General features: G+C 37.5%; 1 protein-coding gene across 1 annotated transcript in view; it reads left to right on the top strand.

Annotated features, from left to right (window-relative positions):
• cabin1 (calcineurin binding protein 1) overlaps positions 1 to 27371 on the top strand; it is a 170471-nt gene that overhangs the window by 137983 nt on the left and 5117 nt on the right. Inside the window, exons 34-37 of the mRNA XM_079827753.1 lie at positions 786 to 860; positions 21072 to 21345; positions 25197 to 25352; positions 26966 to 27150. Of these exons, the coding sequence (XP_079683879.1) occupies positions 786 to 860; positions 21072 to 21345; positions 25197 to 25352; positions 26966 to 27150 (690 nt within the window). The remainder of the gene's footprint in view (positions 1 to 785; positions 861 to 21071; positions 21346 to 25196; positions 25353 to 26965; positions 27151 to 27371) is intronic.

Genomic DNA, 27371 nt, shown 5'->3' with positions numbered 1-27371 from the left:
TAAGAAAGTTAGGAATGGCATGGGTGAACCCCTGTAATTGAGTGTTATTCGCACCAAAACATTCGTAAATTAGTACATTTTAAGTCTTTTTTGGCGTAAATGACCTTGCTGAATGATTCACTGCCCTCTTAGCACTAATGAGTATCAATAGTTACTGAATGGACGTTTAATTGTGAACGTGGGCAGTTCTCTAGTGGGAGATCTGTGTTGTGAACGTGTATGGTCTACATCAAGCAATTTTTTTCCCCAGAAGACCGACAAAGTTCTTGTTTTTATTGCATTTCCACATTCTGGAATGGTTTTATTCATATTGTGACTGAATGACCATAATTACAAGATGACAAGATAATTCTTCTCTGAACTATATCATCAGACTCTGAAATGATTTATTTCTATGCCAATGCTATAATGCCGTAAAATGGATCCATGTGCACCTTTATATGACAGTAGAGTACTTAATCACTACATTAATTCACTTATTAATTCGTTTGCACATTCTTGAAGATCAAAGTTAACACTGACTAGAATCAAGTGACAGAAATTTGTGAAATGTTTAGTCTGCTTTTATATCACAACAGTCAACTTTATATAAAATTCAGAGTTTCCAAATTATTTTTCCGAGTTCAACAAAAGTGTCAATGTTTTTTTCTAGTTGTAATCTCGGAATGATGTTAAAATGACACGACTGAGCATGACAAAACCTCCAAGTTAACTGTTTTCATATTGTTTTGATAAATGATGACTCTATATTCATGCCGTTTCTCATTCTTTCTGTCTCTCTGAAGGTGGATGAGGATGTAGCACTGGATCAAGCTGTGAAGTTCTGCCAGATTCAAATGGCAACGTCGGCACAAAGACAGGTAAGACACACAGACTCTCTCTGACTCACTCCAGGAAATAACACTCACTCCTGCTTTTCCCTCTGGAATGCAAATCCAATATTCTCTCCTCTGTTCACTCCATTGGAAACAAGGCAGACTCGCTGGACGTTTTCACGTTTTGCTATGGTGCTACCCACTTCTGCTTCTCTCTCTCTCTCTCCTCTCCCACACACACACACTTCTCTTTTCTGAGCCATTTATTAGATGCATTAATTATGCACTTTTTGCTAGTATCTATCCATTCCTCTTACTTTTCAGATAATGAAAACTTTTGTTGTGCAGCACAAAGAGAGAGACAGAGGCTGTGTTTGGAAAATAATATTAACATACTGCTTACTGCATACTCACTGCATACTAAATACTATCTGCTATTTTGAAAAATGGCTTGCACAACTGTATGCAGTATGCAGATTAAACAGAAATTCAGATAGTAGTACGCATCATTGTTGACACGTCTTGTAGTGATGCACTGAAATGACAATTTTTGAGGCACAAAACGTTAAATTATGGACACTATTTATTTTTAATTGTATTAGTCTTTGTATTTATATCATATTAATATGTTAATTGTATATTATTATGTGAATGTTTTAATACATCAAATTAAAATAAAAAATATGAATCTATTTATATTTTTATATTATTATTTTAATATACAAATGAATCTATTTATGCAGGGCTCCAGACTGCGACTAAATGGTCGCATTTTGCAACCTTTTTTCCTGCTGATGCGACTGATGCGAATTTGTTTGGAGGTCGCACTGGTGCGACCACTGCGGTGCCCAACTGATAAGAGCTGCCATTTCTGTTACATATGAGAAACATCGGACGGCAAACGAAACGAAAGTGGAACGGAACCGTACTACTCGTTTGAGCTGTGCTGCTCGGACCGTTTATCAGCTCGGAGCAATAATAGACATCGCAGCGCGAGCTCATACATGGTCCGATCTCAATCAAGCAGAAGAAATGGTCAAATGTTGTTTTTTTTTTTTTTTTTTTTTTTTTTTTTACATTATTCATCTCAGGGTTCGTACAACCTTTTGAGAGTGAAATTCAAGCACTTTTCAAGTGTTTCACACTTTTTCCAGCACTTCAAACCTCTAAATATTATCCAATTTTAATATAATTTTTAGTGTGTTGATTTTTAAAACTAAAAGTGTAAAGGTGCAGGCCACTTCATGGCAAAAAAACTAAACAAAAAAATCACTATAACCAGTAGGTGGTGGCATAGGAGCACTTATTTGACTTATTAGACATTTCCACTCCTTAATATATGGAAAAAGTAGGAAGTCACAAAGTCTCATGAAAAACTAAAACTTTTCTTCAAATTGTGACTGGATTACACAGAATACAAGTAAAGAGTGTTCCTTTTTGTTCAGTATGATACTATAGTGTAGAAGAACAATAGTACATTTAATAAGAGTGGAATATTACTAGTTTTCTTATAAAAATTTGTTTTTTGCACATTACTGTTGTTAACAAAAGTATTTTTTTTCTGCATAAAAATTCAAGTTCAGGCTTCACTGTTAAATTTCCAATAAACAAACATGTACTATTATTAATAACTGCACTTATTAACAAAACAAGGGAAAACAATAGTAATTTTATGATTAAATTTACCTTATGATACATTTTCCTCCAGCGCCACCAAATCAGGTGCTGGCGCCACCATCTGTTGAACATAGTGGGGCTGGTGCCACTGCTCTCAAATGTTAGTCTGGAGCCCTGTATTATCAAAGTATTTATTTGTTATACAGTGTAAATTAGTAGATTTGGTTAGCATGTTGATTTACGGTGTGCACCCCTAATTTTTCTGGTTGTGCCCCTAAAATTTTCGTTGTTCACTGTGCTCCTAGTGAAAAAAGTTAGTCTGGAGCCCTGTTATGTATAAAATTAAACTTTTCCACATCCAGGTTTCTGTTGGTTAATAATGGATCTGTTCATAATAATGGGTTATTTCTGTGGACATTCGTTTTTAATGAATGCTTTTCTGATTTTCTTATTAGTCTCAAAAAGATGTTAAAATATTGCTCAATGCTTCCAGTTCATTTATCACACCGTCAAGTGTTTACTACATTTCATTTTGGTCAAACGTTTTTTTATTTATTTAAGAAATACTTCTTTTATTCAGCAAGGTTGCATTGAATTTATCAAAAGTGACAGTAAGGACATTTATAATGTTACAAAACATATACATTTTAAATAAATGCTGTTATTTTGGAGCATTCTATTCATCAAAGAATCCTGAATAAAATTTAATTTATTTATTTATTTTTAAAGTTATACAAGGTTCAACTCATTTAAGTCAGTTTAATATAATTTAAGTTGCAATGACTTAAACATTCAAGTTGATTGTACTTAAAGGTGCACTATGTAACTTTTCTGTCTGCTAGAGGTCGCCTAATCAAAACAAAGGCGTAGTTTGGTGATGCCAAGTTTGAGCGCAGAATCTTCGGACATGTGGTCTTCACCTCACAGCCATTTGAAAAGAATCGGATAGGAAATCATGTTCATGCATGGGCGTTCGAAGCAAAACATTTGTGGGTGGGTCCTCTCAGAAAAATTTTACTGGAGTAGATGCCATTTACATTAAGTACAAATATACCGCCTTGTCTGCTAAACTTCTAATTGGGCAAGACAAAATAACGGAAATCACTGTCATTGAGAGCGGCAATAGTGTAGGACTAATGCCGCGTTCCAGGCAACCTGTAACCCGTGTTTTTCCAACCTTCTACCCGTGAAAGTGGACTGGAACGGCAGCCAAACCCGTGACTTCCCACCTGTGAACTCGTTCTAGACCGATGTACTCCCAGTTACGAGTTTTGACGTCACATAGCCCGCGAAGCAACAATGGCAGCCCCCTACAGATGCTGTGTTTATGAAACAAGTATACAAATAACGTAAAATAAAAGGTATAACAGCATTTCTTGCCGTCTGTGCTGTTTTTCTCCTCCGTTTTCCTCAAATAAGCAAGGAGAAAGCACCTTTGGCAATAGAAATGATTGTAAATGAGCATACACCCCGTACAGTCCACCATGCTTTGTTTACATCTAACTACCACACAATTCCTTGCGAACAGGCAGTTTGGCGTGACTTTGCCTGGAACACTACAAAGTCGTGAGTCGTGGTTTGAAGTTGTAATTTACGGGCTCAAAAACCTGCCTGGAACGCAGCATAAGACGCATGGCGTTAAGTTTTGACGCAAATCGACCCCGAGGTTCCAATCCGCCTTTTGCCGAACTCGCTCTACTCCCTTTCCCATCACACATCAAATCGGAAAGGCATTTATTTTCAATAAAAATGAAGAAAATATTAGAAAGTGGAATTAAAGCGTCTAACGTTAACATTTCATAATGAGTGTTTATCGGTTAGGGGTAAGTAAACAAACGTGCGGAATTAGAGATGATAAAAGTGAGTGGGTCCAATTTCAGTGATCTTGTGGTTCGCTCGGCGGCTGCTATGACACTTGTTGCACACTGCAGTAAGAGTAAAGTGAATTTACAGTGAATAGTTGTAGTTTAATTGTGGTATTTTAGCAGAAACTGGGGTTACCATGGTACATTTAAGTGTATGCCATTCCAAACATACCAAGAGTGTGTGAGAGGGTTCATTGTTGACTGGGTTTGATTCAGAGAGACGCATACAGATGCCCAGCTCTCATTCGCTCCTGTATGAGAGCGCTCTCTCTTTTCATTAGCCAGTCATTAGTACTCTGAAACTAGTCTGGGCAAAACATATAAGAGCTCCTGTTGTGTCTCATCTCTCTCTCTCTCTCTCTTACTCTTTCCATCTCTCACCCACTCAACTAACCCCCTCCTCATCCCCCGATTCAATCGCTTTCATTTCACATCGCTGTCACTCATGCTATCTGTTCATCTTCTCTGCTGCTTACTTTGCTCTAATACGCCATTACTACAATGTTTTCTGTCTGATAGCCGACAGGTCGATCATGTTGGTCCACCATTAGCCCGCAGTGCTCCATCGCAGCGAGGGATGCACTATATAATGCTGCTGGGTTTTTTTATCTGCATCGATATGATTAGGCGAATGTTGAAAGATAATGTCAGGGCTATTTTTCCAATTGAATGCCAGATACAAAACAATCTGTCTTTTCTCGTCAGTGTAAAAATATCTTGAGATTTGTAATTTTCTGTGTTTTGAGCTGGTATGTGATGAAAGAGAAACACTGAATACCACAGCAAATGTATTGCAGGGCTCCAGAATAAAAGAACAAAGCGATAAGTGAGCCGCTGAAATGTCCGATTTAAGAGCCCGATGACAGAATCTCTCAAAAAGACATTTGATCAGAAATGCTTTAGTTCTTATTCGATGGGGTCACTCTTGGGAATCATATCATATTCTCTGACAGTGATATTCTGAGACATATGTATTTCTCACTGCTTAAAAATGTCACATTTCAATTAAATATTATTAATTAAATATTAAAACATACATATAAACTAACTTTTTTTCGGAGAAACTGAAAGGTGTGTCATTGTTTCTGAAAGAAGTCTCTTCTGCTCACCAAGGCTGCATTTATTTGATCAAAAATACAGTAATATAGTGAAATATTACTATTTAAAATCATTCTAATATGCTCAAGAAACATCTCGTCTTATTATCAATGTTGAGTTATCAAAGAGTTTCAGATTTTTGTGGACATTTTCTTCAGGATTCTTTGATTAATTAAAAAAGATTGAAAAGAACAGCATTTATTATTTTCTAACATTATACACGTCTTTACGGTCACTTTTGATCAATTTAATGCATCCTTGCTGCATAAAAGTATTGATTTCTTTTTAATAACAAAAAAAATATTGAGTGGTAGTGTATATAAATGGTAATTATTATGGTGTTTATGGTTCCGACATGACACCCACTTTATAGTTTTGCTCCAAAATTGTTTTATAATTAAATATTTTTGATGTATTTTTATTTCGCTTTTATTATAACGAAGCTCTGTTGGATTGCGTTGAATACTGATTAATATACATCATAATTACACCATAGCCGTTCAGAAAACAGATCAAATTTAGGGTGTTCACACTTGTAGTTTGGTTTGGGGAAAAAAAGCATTTAGTCCCGGTCTGCTTAGCATTCACATTGGCAATTTTAAATGGATAGTTCACCCAATATGTTTTATTCTGTCATTATTTACTCACTCTCAAGTTGTTCCAAACATGTATGAGTTTCTTTGTTCTGCTGAACACAAAAGAAGATATTTTGAAGAATGTTTGTAACAAAGCAGATAGAGCAACCACTGACTACCATAGTAGGGAAAAAATACTATGGTAGTCAATGGTTGCTCTGCTTTGTTACAAACATTCTTCAAAATATCTTCTTTTGTGTTCAGCAGAACAAAGAAACTCGTCTAGCAACTCTCTGTTGGCTTGTGAGCTGGAAAAACCAAACTCTGCTCAGGCCAATCACATCATGTATAGAGTCGGTGGGCGGGCTTAACATAATGACGGCAGAGTTGCGGCAGTTCCGCATGCTACTTGAAAACAAAGAAGCTGGCGAACAGCGGTCTTTCGAATCTGCTTTGGCCGCAACTCTGGAAGACTTGGAGTTAAGCTTTTCTTTGAGAAAAGAAAAAAGAATGGCACTGAAGTCATTCTTAAGAAAGGAAGATGTGTTCTGAGTTTTGCCGACCGGATACGGCGAAAGTTTAATCTATTAACTATCTCCGCTTCACCTTCTTCGTTGCTCTGGTTGGTTTTAGCGCTATCCTATTGTGTGCAGAGGGAATTTGAAAGACAACCGTTTATCCCGCTCCTCGGATTGAGCCCTGCCAATGGTGTGTTCCCAGACCCAACATCTTGATGTAGGTCTAGCTTGTCAGGCTAAAAGACAGAGATATGTTCACAACCTGATTGATCGGTTTTATGACATTTATTTAGTGACTGAACTTACCAAACATCCAAAACAATGAGTCAAAGGAGTCCAAACAGTGGCAAGAATCCCTCCGTCACACACATAAACCAAGATCTGCGAGGAGACGTGGTTCTGACGCCTGTATCGAACTATGATGAGCAACATTGTGACTATGATGAGAAAAAACATACGCTTGAGCATTCTGTTCGCATCTTGTTGCATCACGTCCTGTTTTTGGTTTGTTTACATGTCTTTGGTCCGTGTTGCGTTCATATTTCAGTTGAACCGCACCAGAGTTTGTTTCGGTCTGCTTGTTTGGTGCGTCAGGGTTCAGATGGCAGCCTTCACACTTATTCAAATGAACTGCACTAACAGAGCAATCGCAACAGGGCTTGTTTTAATCCAACCAAACATGCCAAGTGTGAACACACCCTAAGTCTCACAAACCTAAATGTCAGTTTGGCAAATTAGTCTGAATTAAATAAAGGGGTTATTGGTCTGAGTCAGTCTAAGAACTTGCTTTCTCACAGAATCCCCTCAGATTTCTCAGTCACTAACTGAACCACTGACCCCGAAACCAGACCAGGACGGTTTCTCTCTGTTGGTCTTTCCATCGTGCCCTGCTCACAGCATTAGTAAAGAGTGGATGGAATTGAACTCATCCTCTTTCCTCAGACTGTTTGAGGCGGTTTGTTTATTCAGCAGGTCCCCTTTCTTTGTTGTTTACCTCAGAAGTCACGGCGCTCTGAAGCAAGCAGTCAAACAGGAAGTGCGCCTGTCTGTGGGAAGCGTGGGTTCATGCATTGGTTTGAGAGAGAGAGAGAGTTAGAGAGATAGATAGAGATAGAGAGTGGGTGGGGGTGCTCATCAGAAATGCTTCTGTGTGTGTTATATACCGCAGAGCACCAAACCTACTTAAGGCAAATGAAACATGACTGAATTCAGACTCAATCATGCAATCACTGTACAATCATAACCCTCCTGTGTGTGTTTTCAAAGGGTTTCTCTGAATCCAATTGGAGGCTCATTAGTCACCTGGCTGACAGTTTTTATCCAAAGTGACTTGCAGTACATTTATTACAGGGATTTTCCCCCGGAGCTCCTGATTCTGTTGTCATTTACTCATGTCGTTCCAAACTCATATGACTTTATTTTTTGTCTGGAAAACAAAATGAGATTGTTGGCTCAATGATATATAGGTGAATGGAGCTCCAAAATTGACAAAAAGCACCATAAGAGTAATATGCATGGCTTTTGCACTATATTGAATGTCTTCTGAAGACACACGATAGCTCTGTAAAATTTGAGTCGATATTTTCAGTTGTTTTTTTTTTTTTTTTTTACCACAATCTCATTACCTTTCCCTTACACTAACGTTCAAAATGGAGGGGTTCATCTGATTTTTTTTTTTTTTTTTTTTTGCTCACCAAAAATAGATTCATATTGTGAAATATTATTACAATTTAAATGTTTCTGTTTTCTAAGTATATTGTAAAATGACCAAAATTACAGTAAAAACCTAACTATTGTGAAATATTACCAATTAAAACAACAGTTTTCTATGTGCATATGTTGTAAAATGTTATTTATTCCTTTGATCCAAAGCTGGAATTTTCAGCATCATTACTCCAGTCTTCAGTGTCACATGATCCTTCAGAAATCATTCTAATATGATGATTTGCTGCTCAAGAAACATTTCTGATCAATGTTGAAAACAGTTGTGCTGCTTCATATTTGTGTGGAAACTGTGATGCTGTGATTATTAGGGTTATCGGATTGATGAATAGAAAGTTCAAAAGAACAGCCTTTATTTGAAATAGATTTTTTTTTTATATTATACATTTCTTTGCTATCACTTTTGATCAATTTAATGCATCCTCGCTGAATAAAAGTATTGATTTCTTTCAAAAAATAATATACATTTTCCTGAACCTAAACTTTTGAATGGTAATGTAATGTAATGTAGGTAATGTAAATTCAAATATGGCATGTCAAGATGTGTTTGACACCAAACGCCATTAATTAATAAAAAATTCAGTCATCTTGTAGTTTAGTGCCGTTGCGTCTATATCCCTACAAAAATAGACAGATGTGCATCTATAAATGATTCATTCAAGAACGTTGTGCAAGTTTACTTTATACTTTTGAAAATCCAGTGTTTAGTTGATCCTAATAAGCGCTCATTGTCACAATAGGAAACACGGCAGCTTTCTTTTTCCATAAAGGGGTTTGGCGTCACAACGGACTTTTAAAAAACACGACACAGGCGTTTCCCGGAAATCCTGGAGAATTCAACCAATCAGATGACGGCTTTGAAACTCCTAAAGTGTTTTCCATTTTGTGTGCCTATGCATCAGAAGTTTAGCAGGGCTCCAGACTTATATTTAAGAACAGTAGCATGGGCGCCACTTTCTAACATCTGCCAAGTTCTGATGGTGACACCAGCACCTGATTTGGTAGCACTGGGGGGTGGGAGGATTTTTAATCATAAAGGCAATTTAATCTCAAAATTACTATTGTTTTGCATTAAGTTCATTAACTAATAGCATTACGTATTTATTTCTTGGAAATGCATAATTGACAGTAAAGCCCTGAGCTTTGGTTGAGATGCAGATAAAATTAACTTTTATTAAAAGTTACATGTGAAAACATAATTGAAAAAAAATATCACATTAAAAATAGCATTTAAATTGGTTAATATTAATAGCTTTAAAGTGTATGAAAAAGTGTAAAGCACAAAAATGCTTGAATTTCACTCTCAAAAGGTTGTACGAACCCTGAGATGAATAATGTAAAAACATTTGACTATTTCTGCCACAATACCATGGTTACAGTTAGCATTACAACATTAAATAACACACAATGTTTCTCCTTGTTTCCACATCAGTGCTATTTGGTCTGATGTGTGACCCTGGACCACAAAACCAGTCATAAGGGTCAATTTGTTTAAATTGATATTTATACATCATCTGAAAGCTTTCCATTGATGTATGTGTAACTCCTCCTGTTCGAACCGCCCGTTCTAAGCGGGACTCGAACACAGGTCCGCCGGCATGGGAGTCGGACACTCTAACCAGGAGGTTAAAGGCTGCAACCTCTAGCGTTAGTTTCTAGAGCGTCTCGAGATAAGAGGAGTGAGGTTTACTCGCACAGCGACTACTAGCTGGCCTCTGTTACACTCACCCCCCTAAACCTCACTCCCATCCCGGGTTTCGGCCCCAACGTAACCCCTCCTGTTCGAACCGCCCGTTCTAAGTGGGACTCAAACGAACCCGGGTCCGCCGGCATAGGAGTCAGATGCTCTTATAAGGAAGGCTTAAGGAGTGAGGTTTACTCGCATAGCGACCACTGGCTGGCCACCGTTACATATGGTTTGTTAGGATAGGACAATATTTGGTCAAGATACAACTATTTGAAAACCTGTAATCCGAGGGTGCAAAAAAATCAAAATACTGAGAAAATCGCCTTCAAAGTTGTCCAAATGAAGTCCTTACCAATGCATATTACTAACAATAATATTTTTTTTAGATATATATATTTATGGTAGGAAATTTACAAAATATCTTAATGGAACATGATCTTTACTTAATGTCCTAATGATTTTTGTCATAAAAGAGAAATTCATCATTTTGACCCATACAATGTATTGTTGGCTATTACCACAAATATATCCATGCGATTTATGACTGGTTTTGTGCTCCAGGGTCACATATGGTTTATAAGAATTCTGTTCTGAATTTGAATGCTTCTCACTGGTGTTGTGTCGTAACAATGCTATTTGTAATGATGAGTCTGTTCTGAGCTCGCGCTGCGCTGACTAATATTGGTCCGAGCTGATAAACAGCTCAAGCGAGAAACCTGGTTACATACCCCTTTCGTTTCGTTTGTTATTTGATGTTTTTCTTATGCAACAGAAATGGCATCTCGTATCAGTTGGGCAATGGGGTGTTCGCACAAGTGCAACAAAATTTACTCACACCGGCAAGAAAAAAAGGTTTCAAAATGTCTCTGATTAGCCAACGGTCCGTGGGCGTGACGTCTGAGGCTCAGACTACTCACTAGACTACATTACCTCTTCGTCATAAAGCCAGTCGCTCCTGAAGTTCATGTGCAGCATCCAACCACTTTTAAGCCTTTGTAATTGCTGAAGGTCCATTAACATGTTTGGAGTTCCTTAACTTCTTGTCAGTGGGTTGCTGTCTCTCGCTCACTCTCTCCATCTGCGTGTGCTGTGAAAGGAGTTGGCATTTAAGGCTACAGGAAGAGCTGCTGTTGTTTTGAGGGGTTATGAATGGTTTTGTTTGCTGTTTGTTGTCGTTTGAGTCACCGTGGGGCTTTTAGAGTGCAGAAGAAAGCCAACAGAGCAAATATATAATCACTATTGCAAATTCATATGCGTGGACTGGCTTTTTTAAAATGCACAGGTGAATGTGAAAGTGTTTTATCCTATGCATGGGAATAAAAAAACCTCACTGTGAACAACAACATATGCATGATAATGGCCCTTGCAAACATTTTCCATGGTAACCATGATTTCATTTTGTGATATTTTACTTTAAGGCAAACGTCACTATTCCGGGATGGTTTTTCCTTATTCATACCCACGTGCATTTACCTCATGAATGGTGTAAATCTGGGGGGATCTGTATTTTTAACTGCATTCAGATTTTTCATTGTATATGACTGTGTAAACAGCTCAGTAAACCTTTTATATAAAGGTTTAATGTAGGCCACAGTCCAAAGCATTACGATTGCAAGAAGGATCAACAATGTGATGTGCAGTCAAATGTCCCGGTGTGTATGCTGTTTAGTATTCTCATCGATATATTTGTTGTGGTTTTGGGTTTTATAGACTCAATATTGTTTATCAATCCCTATCCCGCGCCCCTGCAGGGTCGTAAGAATCCTGTTCTGAAGAATAATTTTCATATTTTAATGTTAAGCCATTTAATAAGCTTTTTTTTTTTATTCACAAACTTACAGGACAAGCATGTAGGCTAGATTTGTGCATTTATTTATTTATGAAGAGAAGGTTGAACAGAGACTGTGGGTCACTTTTCAGGTTTCATCATGAATGTTTGTCCAATACTTTGCTACTTTTGATATGAAACGAAGCTTTCAAATTCAGTCCATTTTATCACAAAATGTATCGCTCTTTAATGTGGCACGAGAGATCACTGTAGCTAGCCTGGTCCTACCAGACACTCGTACATTTCATTTGTACAGAGAGTCTGGCCACTCTCCATTGACAAGCGTTAACTTCCTTGAAGGCGGATACTCTGTTGAAGTTTAAAACTATTGGATCGGCCCAGAGCCACTCTGGATCTGCCATAACCAATCGCTAACATTTGGTCGTGATGTATGTCATCTCTAACTAGCGCACGACATCAACGTCATCGTTCTCAGCCACTCCCTCTGTTCGCTGATTGGACCGGAGAAAACCAGAGAATATACCGCAATCCCAGACGAGTACTGTAGGAAAATGATAATTGAGCGGAAGTTCGTAGGAGGGCGGATCCAGGCTACACTGTAGCGCCTCAGTTCAAGCGAATCTGAGCGCGAGTGAACATGATGATCCCTTTGTCTTTACTACGTTACAGAATGAAATGAACATGAATGAACATCCGAAAATATGTTGAAAGATACAGTCCAACTTACCGAAATCCTTATCATGTCTCAATCAGTCGCTCAATCAGTGTTTCAACAGAAAGACGTCAACAAAACAGCTTGTAAACAGTCAAGTAACTCAGAAAAGCCATTCATTGACCATTAACAGCCAGAGCACACTCGCCACCTAGTGGACAGGAGTGAGAATTATAGTTACTGTAGATCACCCTCAGTGTAATCTGTCAAAATAACAGACGGCTTTCCGATTTTTCCATCACTGCTAAAATAATTCTGTCAATGACAAAAGTTCTCTGTTAAAGTGACCTCTAGTTTGGTGTAAACCGGATGTGTAACAGTATAACTGCGCTTTCACACCTCCACCAGTGAGAGCGTCAAAACTCGCTCTGGCTGCCCTGCCAGCAACGCTGAACGAAAGATTTGTGGACGCTCTGACGTAGATCGAATGCTTGGTCTTTTTTTTTAACTTTATTTAAAGGGGCATCTAAGCAAACAGGCCTGTTGATCGGTATTTGTGCAGACTGACCACAGGAAGGGTATAAGTTAACCTCATGAAATCTTTTAAATGTGAAAGTAAAAAAAGAGATCGATGGAAAGAACTTAACAATTATAGTTAAATGTTTGCTAACGAAATAAACCAATGAAAAGCCATTTGTGTGGTGTGGCTTTTGTGTTCATGGTTAAGTGCTAGTCTAATTTCAACATGCAGTTTATAGGAGACGTTTGCTAGCCTTGGTCTTTAATTAACATTAGTATTAATTTGTGTGCAGCCTACATTACAATAACTGTCCTGGTTGAAGTGCAGCATTAATGCAATTGGTCAAATCGGGGTTGTTTTGAGCCAGTGAATTGCATTTCCCGCTGAAAAAAACAAGCGTTCTAGCGCAAATTTTTTGCCTATAAATAGTGTTGCGCTTCTTATCAAACACGCCACAGCATCAACCTCTCCTCCATTTTGCTTGGTAAAACTAATGTGGTCAGAACCTGAGTTTACAGGACTGCGTTCTCAGGAATCCTCTCAAGCCGAGCACTTCTACGTTCCCATTGGTTGCCGCCGAACCATGTCCTATCTCATTACCATAAAGTTGATTTCAACTCTCCTTGACGCCCACATCGTCCAAGACGCGACTCACATTGAAAATGAATGACTTCCGGGCCACTTTGATGCTCTTGCCGGCGGCGGTGTGAACGCACAGTAATGGATCCGTGCGTTTGGTCTTAAAGTGACAGCAGCCTAATAAATCTGCTGATCTGTCATTAATGTGAATCAAACAAAAGGGAAAATAACTTGCTGCTCTTGACTGAATAATTTTTTTTAGCTTTAATAAGAATACATTTATATTTCTTTCATACAGTGCAGACTATGCACATTTTTTTTTACGTTTGATTATAACATTTCTGTACTAATTCTAACTACATATAAACCTAATGTACCTGAAAAACTTAATTTGTTTATTTCATATTTTTGTTATATTATATTTGTCTTTTTGTTTGTAATTTGCTTCTTTTGTCTTATTTTTTATAACAGAAATTAGTTAAAATAACACAAAATAGCTATATCGTGATATATATATCGTTATCGTGGAATACAATTTCTCATATCGCTCACCCCTAATATAGACAGACCAGAATATCATCGCAACTGCATAGAAATGTGCTAAAAACCATTTAGAATACCTCAGCACTGAAATAGAGCCATGGCAACCAGCCACAACACCACTCAAATATATTCACTACAGTTATTGTTACCTCTGAAGAGTCTATATAGTGTGGGATCTCTTTCAAACACTTCTTTCTGAATCATTCTGTTGTTTTGTTTGAATAGTTATGACCGTTTTATTACGGGAACAATAATAACTATGGACACCACTTTGGATAAATATTTTAAGGGCAATTTACTTTATGATTATATAATTACTGTATCAAATGATCATCCATTTGCTTTCTCAACGAAATAGTCTGTTTACTTGCAATTACGAAATCCAGCCTCTTATGGAAATTGCAGGTCATGTTCATATTTTTGAGTAGTTTGCCGAACTCAAAACTGACACATAGCCTCATTTGGCATATCACGTTGTTGTCTAATTCACTTCTGTTTACAGTATGTTAAGAGGTTAACCCATATTTAAACACACACCCTTATAAGGGCACATGTCCGAACACACGGTTGTGCTGCTTTTATGTTAAAGCACACTGTTTCCATAGTGACTAGATTGTGCCAACACAATCTCCTTTGCTCCATGCAGCATAACTCTACATGTGTAACTGAAGCTACAGTTAAATGAAACACCTTCTGTGGTGTATTCCTTCATTTCTACACCTCTCTCCATTAGCACCATCTCTGCTTTAGTGTGACCATTTGGCCCCCTAGTGGTCAAAATATGCAGGTTGAGGACAGATACATATTACAGTGTTAACAAATGGACACATATTGGAGTTGAGAGATGAATCTTTGTTTTTCTGGGAAATAATCTCTGTGCCGTGGTTTAGACCAGAGAACTTATTAGGGAAACATGTTTACGTCATCTTTACCTCAAGCCTCAAAAAATTAAGTCAGCTTGGAAAAAAGACTGTAAATAAGTTATGGATGCCTCTGTTTGGTGTATTACTTTGCATTAGTTGCTAACTAAAAGTGTAATAAACTACTCTTTCAGTATTGTTATATCTGAGTTCAGGCCCATTCTCCATAAAGTTTTAATAATAATAATCATATCATAATAATGATAACAACACAGAGGAACTATCGTTAATGAATGATGAAAACATTGACAGCCAATCAGAATCCATCTAAGAGCTTGGGCATTTAAAGTGGCAGATGACAAAACTAGTGTGCATTTATAATAAAACAGAACGTTGTCACTATAGTTATCTTCATAGTTACCTCTCTTTGCACAGGCCTTTACTTGTGAACTGGCATAGTAAATTAGCATGACATGTATTGGCGGTGCTTGCTAAATGCTAAATGTGCGTGCTAGGGTAACACTTTAGTATGGCGAACACATTTTCACTATTAATTACGACTTTTGCCTCAAACTCCTAATTTACTGCTTATTAATAGTTAGTAAATTAGTTGTTAAGTTTAGGTATTGGGTACGATTAAGGGATGTAGAATATTGCCATGCAGAAAAAGGCATTAATACACCAATCAGGCATAACATTATGGTGACGTGACACGAATAACACTGGTTATCTCTTCATCACGGCACATGTTAGTGGGATATATTAGGCAGCAAGTGAACATTTTATCCTAAAAGTTGATGTGTTAGAAGCAGGAAAAATGGGCAAGCGTAAGGATTTGAGCTGGATTGACAAGGGCCAAATTGTGATGGCTAGACGACTGGGTCAGAGCATCTCCAAAACTGCAGCTCTTGTGGGGTGTTCCTGGTCTGCAGTGGTCAGTATCTACCAAAAGTGGTCCAAGGAAGGAACAGTGGTGAACCGGCGACAGGGCCAAGGCACATTGATGCACGTGGGGGGCGAAGGCTGGCCCGTGTGGTCCGATCAAACAGACGAGCTACTGTAGCTCAAATTTCTCGAAGTTAATGCTGGTTCTGATAGAAAGGTGTCAGAATACACAATGCATCGCAGTTTGTTGCGTATGGGGCTGCATAGCTGCAGACCAGTCAGGGTGACCATGCTGACCCCTGTCCACCACCAAAAGCACCAACAGTGCTAATAAGCAACTAGTTAATAGCGAGAATTGAACCCTAAAATAAAGTGTTACCAATGCTACTATGGCTAACTGTTACTGTTGCTCAAATGTTTACAGAAATATTGAACGTCTGAATGTTACTTGTGCAGACATTGATACCTCAAATAATGCAACTTGTTCAGGAAAGATATTTTTATAAAAGTAAGCATAAGTCAGTTCAATCGGTGGCCATATTTGCAACCCCTTCTATAGAAGCCAGATCTCCAGTGGTGCAAGGACTTTACCAATTGGCAATTGGCTCTTTTATTTAGAAGTCAGAAACTGTCGGGTTCCGGGAGTAAAAAACTCCATTCACTTTCTCCATAGGGAAATTTACTTTGGAGGCTGACTTTTAAACCTTTAAAGACAGGCCTACTGTCGAGGTTGTTAATCCATGGTATTTGCTTCTGTTGAAGCCATCAGCCAGCATTATTTCAGCTTATTTTTAAAATAATTGTTTAACAGCAGAATTCCTAGTGAAAAACTGCATTACCCATGATGCTGTACACCAATCAGTGAGTTGAAAAAAGCAACATGCGCCAAAAATAGCTCTTTAGCCCCGCCCACTCTTTGCACTGCGAATTATGTAATTGAGTCAATCGCTTTGCACTCTATATATATATATATACATACATACATACATACACTCACCTAAAGGATTATTAGGAACACCTGTTCAATTTCTCATTAATGCAATTATCTAATCAACCAATCACATGGCAGTTGCTTCAATGCATTTAGGGGTGTGGTCCTGGTCAAGACAATCTCCTGAACTCCAAACTGAATGTCAAGAATGGGAAAGAAAGGTGATTTTAAGCAATTTTGAGCGTGGCATGGTTGTTGGTGCCAGACGGGCCGGTCTGAGTATTTCACAATCTGCTCAGTTACTGGGATTTTCACGCACAACCATTTCTAGGCTTTACAAAGAATGCTGTGAAAAGGGAAAAACATCCAGTATGCGGCAGTCCTGTGGGCGAAAATGCCTTGTTGATGCTGGTCAGAGGAGAATGGGCCGACTGATTCAAGCTGATAGAAGAGCAACTTTGACTGAAATAACCACTCGTTACAACCGAGGTATGCAGCAAAGCATTTGTGAAGCCACAACACGCACAACCTTGAGGCGGATGGGCTACAACAGCAGAAGACCCCACCGGGTACCACTCATCTCCACTACAAATAGGAAAAAGAGGCTAAAATTTGCACCAGCTCACCCAAATTGGACCGTTAAAGACTGGAAAAATGTTGCCTGGTCTGATGAGTCTCGATTTCTGTTGAGACATTCAGATGGTAGAGTCAGAATTTGGCGTAAACAGAATGAGAACATGGACCCATCATGCCTTGTTACAACTGTGCAGGCTGGTGGTGGTGTAAGGGTGTGGGGGATGTTTTCTTGGCACACTTTAGGCCCCTTAGTGCCAATTGGGCATCGTTTAAATGCCACGGCCTACCTGAGCATTGTTTCTGAGCATGTCCATCCCTTTATGACCACCATGTACCCATCCTCTGATGGCTACTTCCAGCAGGATAATGCACCATGTCACGAAGCTCGAATCATTTCAAATTGGTTTCTTGAACATCACAATGAGTTCACTGGACTAAAATGGCCCCCACAGTCACCAGATCTCAACCCAATAGAGCATCTTTGGGATGTGGTGGAACGGGAGCTTCGTGCCCTGGATGTGCATCCCACAAATCTCCATCAACTGCAAAATGCTATCGTATCAATATGGGCCAACATTTCTAAAGAATGCTTTCAGCACCTTGTTGAATCAATGCCACGTAGAATTAAGGCAGTTCTGAAGGCGAAAGGGGGTCAAACACAGTATTAGTATGGTGTTCCTAATAATCCTTTAGGTGAGTGTATAGGTAACACTTTACAATAAGGCTGTATTAGTTAACATTAGTTAATGCATTAGTTAACATGAACTAACCATGAACAACACCTCCGTTCAGCATTAGTTAATCTTTGTTAACGTTAGTTAATAAAAAATACAGCTGTTCATGGTTTTTTCATGTTAGTTCACAGTGCATTAATGTTAACAAGATTTTAATAATGCATTAGTAAATGTTGACATTAACATTAACAAAGATAAATAAATGCTTTATAAGTGCAGTTCATTATTAGTTAATGTTAACTAATGTAGTTAGCTAATGTTAATTAATGAACCTTATTATAAAGTGTTAACTATCTATCTAATATATATATATATATATAGTACATGAGAAGGTTTATATTTCTCAATTTTTAATTCGATTATTCAATCGTTTTTAATTCGATTATACTGTTTGCAATGATTCATGAGATTGTAGTTCTTTCCCTCACTAAAGCCCTTATGTTCACAGTCGTGTACCTTCGTCTTTTTGTCTGATTCTCAAATACTTCTTGCTTCAAATCAAAGTTTATAGTGTTGTGATTCACCTCATAGCTGGTTGGTTTGGTTCATGGCCTATAACACTAACAAAAACTCTTTAAATCCTTTTAAAACCCCTATGGGAGAAATTAATGGAAAAATACTTCCAGAACTAGCACCGCTGAAAAAATGGGAATCTCATTAGGAATCCACGCTATATGAAATTTTGTGTAATGTGACAATTTCCCCATGCCAATTTTGTATAAGTTTTTTTTGCACATGAGAAAATTCACAGAAGTTTCACTAATGTGGCCTCTCTTTTATCAATCTCTCTTTTATCATATGCTGCAGTTTCGTTCCTTCCTACTGGAAGCTTTTACTGAACATTTGTGCAAAAAAAACCAAAAAGACGAGATCCGCACCAGCCCAACTTTTCTAAGAGAAAGCGAGACGGAGCAAAGTGCGTGGACGTTTGATCAGCTATTGGCTGCGGTTCGGCTCTGTTGCTATGGCAACAGCTGGTTCTGTTGTCGTGTAGTTTGTTTGTGGAGCCGTGAGCATGTCCCTGAGTGCTTCTCTCAAGACACACACACGCACACACACACACAGGACCCAGAGCTGTTTAGTTTGTTTGCCTGTTCACATGCTTTTTCTGCTGTGCGTCTACTGAATCGTCCATCTTGATGGAGGGTTTGTGGCAGGGCAAAACGAAACACTAAGTTCACAGGTAGGCCTCACGGATGCAGCTGATTGGATAATCAAGTTTGTAGCATGGATATTTGCTCAACAAGTGTGTTTCCTGCTCATTGATTGGTGTTTTAATAGCCATATTGCTGTTATACTAGTTCTAAGAATTAAGGTGCTGCTTGCTGAAATGTATTTAGTTTATAATGCTTATTTAGAATGAGTTGTGTGTTATTGACTGGGAGAATCAGTGGTGTCAATTCACCAAAAGCCAAGGTATAGCGGACTCGGGTGACGTCATAAAATCTTACTCCCTCGACGTGGCAACAAGTGTGTGTGTGGTGATGAATCGCATATAGCTTTGATCATAACCAAAGCAAATTAGACAGTTATAGACCACTGTTGTAAGAATTAAGGACTTTCAAGTACTTCACACCACACAACTTTTTCCAGCACTTAAAGCTCTACAGACTGAATATTATCCAATTTAAATGTGATGACCTACATTTTTTTATAAAAAATATTTTTTGTTCATCCTTCAAAGGTCTGAATTTGTAAAACTAAAAGTTGCACAATAAGAAAACTAACACTTGGTGAAATACAAACAGTTTTATTCTATAACTTAAAAAAAGACACAAAATGACCACTATAGCCAGTAGATGGCAGCAGAGGAACATTTATTTTATCATTAGCCATTTCCACTCCCTAACATAAGTTTCCATCGCGGGAACTTTCTTCAGGAACAAGGGACTTTGGGGTAGTACTTGGTGTGTTTCGACCGCAGGAACCAGGATCTAAATAAAGTTCTGGGCAAAAATGTCCCCCTCAAAACGGCCCTACACGCGAGGTATTACTTTTTCAAAGTTCAGGAACTTTCAACTGTCATTTTATTTCACCCTAAAATTCAGTTACGGTGCGTGCAGTAAGAGTTGTTTACTATTCAAATCAACAATGGAGTTTAAAAAATACGACCTATGGACCGACGGCAAAGTTCAGTCTTTATTAAGCTTATATGCAGTGGACGAAATCCAGTGGGAAGCTAGAAAGTTGCTCGCAGTCCTACGTCACCGGACTAATCTTCACGGTACTTTAGACCACGATGGAAATGCAGACAGCAGCAAGTCTGGGGGAAAGAATTCCTTGGAAAAAAAGTTCCTGGGACAAATTGTTCTGGGTAATTTCGATGGAAACGGGGCTGTAGTTTTTTTCTCACGTTTTGCTTTTGAATTTATTATTAGAGGTTATCAGATCACTATTATTACATAAATAGTTGTCCAGTTTTGTCACTTTCTGTACTGAAGTGTGAAGTATATATTTGTAGGAAAGGTCACAAAACCTCATAAAACAAAAAACTTTTCTTCAAATTGCAAATGAAATGACACAGGCAGCGAGTAAAGAGCACTTGATTTATAATCACTGAAACTTCACAATTAATCTTTTATTTACATTGTGTCTGGTTTGTTTGTTATAAACAGAGGATTTGTGCGTGTGTAAAACTTAGTAAACTTGCTCGTCTAAACAAACTCATTCAGCATTTTGAACGACACTGAGCGGATTCTTCCTTCCAGTAAATCCTCCGATTGGTCATTATTTTCAGCAGAAATGCCTGTGATTGTCTCATCGCTGTAAATAGACACATTTGCAGTGCTGTTGAACTCATGTGACACGAATATAAGAACCAGATCGCTTTAATTTACTTGCTTTTCTCTTTTATTAAACAATTACCCTTATTAATATAACACTGTTAATCCTGCAATAAAAATATTACTTTGTATTGATCTAACCAGGAAGCCAAGGTGTGGCATACCCAATTGACGCCCCTGGTGAGAGTGCAAAGTAGTAAAGAGATCAATCCTCAACTTATTTCAGTCTTTGTTTCTATCACTTTTTCTTTGGCTCTATTGTAGTATTGGTAGAGATGACGTCAGCTCATGGCACTGTCTTTCTGTCCCGTCTGTCTCGCAGGGCTCCGGTGATGCGCCCAGCACTCCCAAGTTTAGTAAAGACCAGCGAGACATCTTCTTCCCAGCATCATTCTCCACGCCGTGCCTCCACACGCACACATACACAGCATCAGCGCAGGACGGGGAGGCCAAGCTGAGCAAGACCCCTCGGCCGCTTTTCATCCAGACACAGACGCACAGCACTCCAACACAGATCTACTGCCAACCCGACCAATCGCAACCGCGCAAGACGCCTAGCCAGACAATAGCAAGCATGGCCTTCTTGCCCCACACAGGTACTGTATCTAATAATTTAATCATTTTTGCAGTGACGCATTCAAGAATCAACTGTGCATTGGGGGTTGAGCGACGTCAGATGTTTTTAAGTTGAGATCCATGTGATTCAATTCGAAGTCAAGCTTAAAGCGTGATTAAAGTCTGTGCAACTCCTACAGTGTATAATGCTTCGCATAATGTTCACTGCATACTGCGCAGTAAATGCTCAGATACTTCCTGGTATTTTTTTTAAATAGTGTATGAAACAGATAAACATTTAAAATCATATTGCAGCATGAGAGTGGCATCGGATTATCATTTCACAGATACACTACATAAAGGTTTGAGGTCTGTAAGATTTTAATTTTAAGACTTTTATTCAGCAAGGATTCATTAAATTGATCAAAAGTCACAGTAAAGATATTTATAATCATCATATTAGAATGATTTCTGAAGTGTCATGCGACACTGAAGACTGGAGTAATGATGCTGAAAATTGCTATTTTTAAATAGGGTTGCAACTAACGATTATTTTGAAAATCGATTAGTTGGCCTATAATTTTTCCGATTAATCGGCCAACCGGATTAATTGGCTGGAAAAATGTGTTGTATACTTCACGTTTTGGCTGATGTTGTAGGTCACCTGGGATATTGTATTTATACAGAAAGGTTGCAGACTATGCACAGCACACTGCATTACAGTAAGTATGAGTAGTGTAGTATATTATTTGGGACATGCCCTTTTTTAGTGGCTGCTGCTTTGGTTGGCACTCAATTGACAGTTTCCACGTGTGGCCAGAAGATGCCGTGTTTATTCATGAAACGATAAGTACTGTTTATGATTAGCTCTATATAACCATTTCCTGTTGGGGTTCAGCATGCAGCTTATAACTTCAACAAAAGTTTCATTACTAATACAGCCTGCTGGCTCTCTTCCTGTCTCACTTCCTCCTCTGTTTGGTGCGTCTCGTTTAGGCTGATGTGTTCTGCGCTTCATGCTCTGTTGCTAAGGAAACAAGGATGAATGTTCAAGTACATGATTGTGTTAAGTGTGCATGTATACGACTGTGTGTGTCCTTGAGAGGCCAAATGAAAGTGCATGATGCACTACAACATAATCAGGTTTGAGTCGGTCAGCGCAGTCTTTGAAATTCAGCCACGGTTTCTGCCGTATTAAAGCGTATTGTCAAAAATGATTTTTCATCATGAGCAGATCATCAAACGACCTTAAACATAAGCATACTTAGATGCACACAGACATACTCTATCTGTCTCTGTATTATAGATTACTGGTGCGATGTTCAGAGTCAGTGGTTATTAGACCCTGTCATTCTCACAACCATAAATCGTCTAAGTGTTGACATGCATCAGCGCTGTTTAGGGGTGTGACGATATATCGTTAATCGATATATACCGATATAAAAATGTGACGATATATATCGTTGATGTAAGCGATATGATTTGCGATATAGAGTTGTTTTATCCAAGGCTCAACTTGCTGTATTTTCATCCAAAAATATAAACTGTCATCATGTGCTCACCCTCATGTTGTTTTGTTTAACTCCTAAACACGAATGAAGATATTCTTTATAAAACCTGAGTGATTTCTGTCCCTCCATTTAAAGTCCATTCCTCTCAAACTTAAAAGATCCAATAAATGTCATAAAGGCATTGTAAAAATAACTATTCGACTGTCTAATCCAAATTCAAGTCTTCCGAAGAGACTCGATGGCTTTATATGATGAACAGATTTATAACGACGCACATACTGTAGTAAACACGGACGTACAAATGATTGCGTGACGCACAAAGTGCAAACATCCTTTACCTTAGTGAAAGAGCAAACATCATTTAAATCATCAGATCACATTTAGTTTTAATAGTATGATTATTCAAAGCATTTGAGATTGTTTATTCTTATATGTATAGTGCATTAATAGCAGGAGAGATGGGATATAGTGAGCACCGGAGGGAATGCTGCCTGCATTGAAAGCGGAGGACTGTGTGAAGGGAATAAATGAAAGTTTACGGAGTTTCAGTGACATTATTACATTAAACGACTATATATATAATGATGCAATGGGGGAATATGTGTGGGTCCTGATAATAATACAATATAATAATAATAATATAATTTTAATAATATATATATATTTTTTAACTCTTTAATTTGGCTTAAAATATCGCGATACATATCGTATCGTGAGTTCAGTATCGCGATTTATATCGAATCGTGACACGAGTGTATCGTTATACCCCGAGCGCTGTTGTTGTTACAGGGTTTATATGAGTTTTAAAGTCTTAATTCTTATGGTGTGTTCACACCGGACGCGAATAAATTGCGCTATTTGTGCGCAGTTGGACGCTTGAACATTGAGTTTACTCGCTTCATTCACGCGTGACATTTACTTCACAACAGACGCGAATTCACGTCATGGGAGGGGCTTCTGCCAGGTGGTTCGTCTCGTTGATTAAATGGCTGACATGGGCTGTGTTTACACGTCTTTTTTGTTAAAATATTACTATTAATGTGTAAAACGTAGTTTTAAGACTTTTTAAGGTGATAATGTAGTTGTTTAAAGCTCAAATCTGTGGTTTATTTATAAAAAGAGTGCCTATTTTAACATTTTATCTGGCGTTTTCGGAGTTGTGAGATCCAGGCCGCACTTATTAACCCCGGCGAGAGCAGACTTTCCTAGTCCTTCTGACATTTGCCGCTGGCTCTGATGTCTCTGTGGTGTCTCGAGCTATAGTTCGTCTTGTGTAGATGTAACGGGCGATCTTTGATCTCATGGATCTATAATTTGTTCCCTGGCAAAGCGTTTAGGCTGAGGGCAAAGTGAAGTTATTACTTTTTTATTTTTAGTCTATAACTTTACGTTACCGTTGTAGCCGAGTAGCACTGACTTTGAATGTTTGACTGAATTGTTTGCTTTATTTCATGTATAGCTTATTATACCTTTTACTTATACTTTTGTATTATTGATCATACATAAACTTGCATTCGCGCGAATCACGCGTCAAACCCTTAATTCGCTCAATTCGCGCCGTGATGCAATTCAGATGCAAATGTAAAATTAAGTCTTTGAAAAATTGAACAAAACTGAACAAACGTTTATGCTTAAAACCAGAACAAATATCTGTCAAAACTTCTAAATTAAGCTGATTTTTCTGAGCCCTTTGGCAGATATTGATTCTTGTTTTAGTCATAAACTTCATTTTGATCAATTTCACAGAAAACAAGACTTCCTATTTTGTCATTTTACATCTGAAGTACTTCATCTTGATTTAGGAACCTTTAGATACATGTACTGAAAAAAAAATAAAAAAACAGAAATACTGAGAAAAACATCACTTTTTTTTCAGTGTGATCAGAAGGTGCAGTAAAAGTTATTTCCATATTTTAGTGGTTTTAAGCAAAATGATAAAATTAGTTAAAAAAGTAACGCATATCTGTTGGAAGATGTTTTTACAAACTCATTGAGTTTCGCCCTACACAGTTATATTTATAGAACATTTTGTGTTCCCTTCCATTTATTCCTTAAATTTTCTTTAATTGGTCTTTAAAAGGTCTAAAATAGTCTTAAATTTACCTTTTATAAAATTGATCAAATATAGATACTAGATTAAAAACTTGAAAAAAAGAATCATTTGAAATTTTGCCTCGGCATCTGACTTGGTTGAAAACTAAAACTGAAATAAAAATAAATTAAAGCTACATTTGAAAAAAGAGACAAAAGTATATAACTAAACTTAAAGTGAAAACTGGAAATATAATACAGATTAAGTTGATTTGATTCAGTTGATTTTGAATGTGGCCCTTCAAATCAGATTTGAGGGCCTAAACGATCTGTTTCCTGTTTGTGTGTAGAGGACAGAGAGGAGGCCGCGACAGAGGGTCTGCTGTACCGCCAGCACGAGTCACACCTGTGTCAGCAGATGAAGATGGCCAGCGTCTCTCAGATTCACAGCACACAGGAGTGGGCCGCTCATGAGCCGCCGTCCTGCTCCACTCACACCAGCACAGGTAATGCAGCGTCACATGCTGGATTCCTCATGTTTGTGCAGGGAGGTTACCTGGAATACTGTCTGGAAGATAAGCTCCGTTCAATAGTTTGGGGTCATTAATCCTTTAAAGCCTGCTGTATCATATTTGATACGCACATGTCTAAGGCCTCCAAATTATCAACATGATCAAAACTTTGCTAAAGAACCTGTTGCACACAATCTACTACACGCCTTCTGTCATCTAACTATTTTTTAGTTAAAAGCCCTTTTAGTATAATTGTACAAATGTCATGCTTTCTAAAATCATCTTTAATGATTTTAATTCAACTTAAGAGTAACTTTTATATTGTTAGTAATATTTCCAGATGAACACTTACTGGACTGAAGCAACTTTTTTAAAAGAAAATTTAATAAAATATGTTCAAATGCTAGTCTCAAATATGATCATCAGGCTTTTGATGTTTTATTTGTTCATCTCTCAATCATCATTGTATTGCATTGCATTATATGTTTTAAAACTACAGAGATTGGATCATAAAACTAAGCATTTAAATATCTTACTAAGACATTATTAGCAGATACATAATGAAAGCTGATATTTATATTTTATGTCAGTAGTCTGTTATAATATCTCATTGATTTACATTACAAGCATCAGAATTTCATCTTCCTTTTTGGCCATATCAATATCAGCATCTGCACCAAATTGTATATTTTTGCTCAGTTTTGGGAATAAAACTGGTGTTTTTTCCTCCTCAACTATGACTCACTATATCATATGAGCCATGAAAGCATGATGTATCGATAATGATACTCAGCAAAAATACATATACAAACCTTTTTTTTCTAATGGTTCAATAAACCATTTAAAAAAATTTAAATCTTCTGAAAACTTTTTCATCTTTACAGGGTTCGAGAAATTCATACTTTTTTTCAGCAAGGATGCATTAAATTGCTGAAAAGTGACAGTAAAGACATTTATAAAGTTACATCTGATTTATATTTCAAATAAATGCTGTTCTTTTTAACTTTCTATTCATCAAAGAATCCTGAAAGCAACATTGATAATAATCATAAATATTTATTGAGCATCAAATCATCATATTAGAATGAATGAAGACTGGAGTAATGATGCTGAAAATTCAGTTTTGATCACAGGAATAAATGACATTTTAAAAATATATTACAATAGAAAACAGTTATTATAAATTGTAATATTTCACAATATTACAGTTTTTATTGAATTTTTGATCAAATAAATGCAGCCTTTGTGAGCAGAAGACCAAAATCTTACAAAAATGGATCTTTTGAACGCTAGTGTAATTATTTGTTACATGATTTATAAATATAAATATACAATAATTAATTATATAACACCTACTCATTGTCTATTTCAGTTGGTCACATTTGTAGAATAGTAATAGTCATTTTATGTATTTTTATTATGATATTTATTTTATATTTTAATCCTTATCAACTTTTATTCTTGTATCTTAAATGGATCTATTCCTATTTAATTTTCTTTTTATACTAACTCTTGTATCTTCTTGCCTGTAAAGCACTTTGAACTGCATTGATTTGTTTGGAAAAGTGCAATATAAATAAAATATATATATATTTTTTTTTCTCCAGAAAGTGACCAGTCGAAGCAGGGCGATGCGAGTCGCATCCGCTCCAGAATCCCACCCAACATGCCCAAACTGGTGATTCCCTCCACAGTCACTAAATTCCCCCCGGAGATAACAGTCACGCCCCCCACGCCCACCCTGCTCTCGCCCAAAGGTAGCATCTCTGAGGAGACCAAACAGAAACTCAAGGTTAGTGTTTTTAATTCACTCATCACACTTGAAAGTAGGGCTGCAAATAACGATTATTTTGATTATTGATTAGTTGGATGATAATTTTTTTCCCATTAATCAGATAAAATCAAAAAATATATATATTTTACAAAACAAACTACTCCACATCCTGCCCAATGCTGTCCTTCAAACAAACATGACAGCTAAGAGAGAAAACACGCATAGTGAATATACCTTAC

The sequence above is a fragment of the Gobio gobio genome (genome assembly GCF_949357685.1).
Source record: "Gobio gobio genome assembly, chromosome: 10".
In the NCBI taxonomy this organism is placed as follows: domain Eukaryota; kingdom Metazoa; phylum Chordata; class Actinopteri; order Cypriniformes; family Gobionidae; genus Gobio; species Gobio gobio.
The sequence above is the reverse complement of the archived record's forward strand: the minus strand, read 5'-3'. Positions and strand labels throughout refer to the sequence as shown.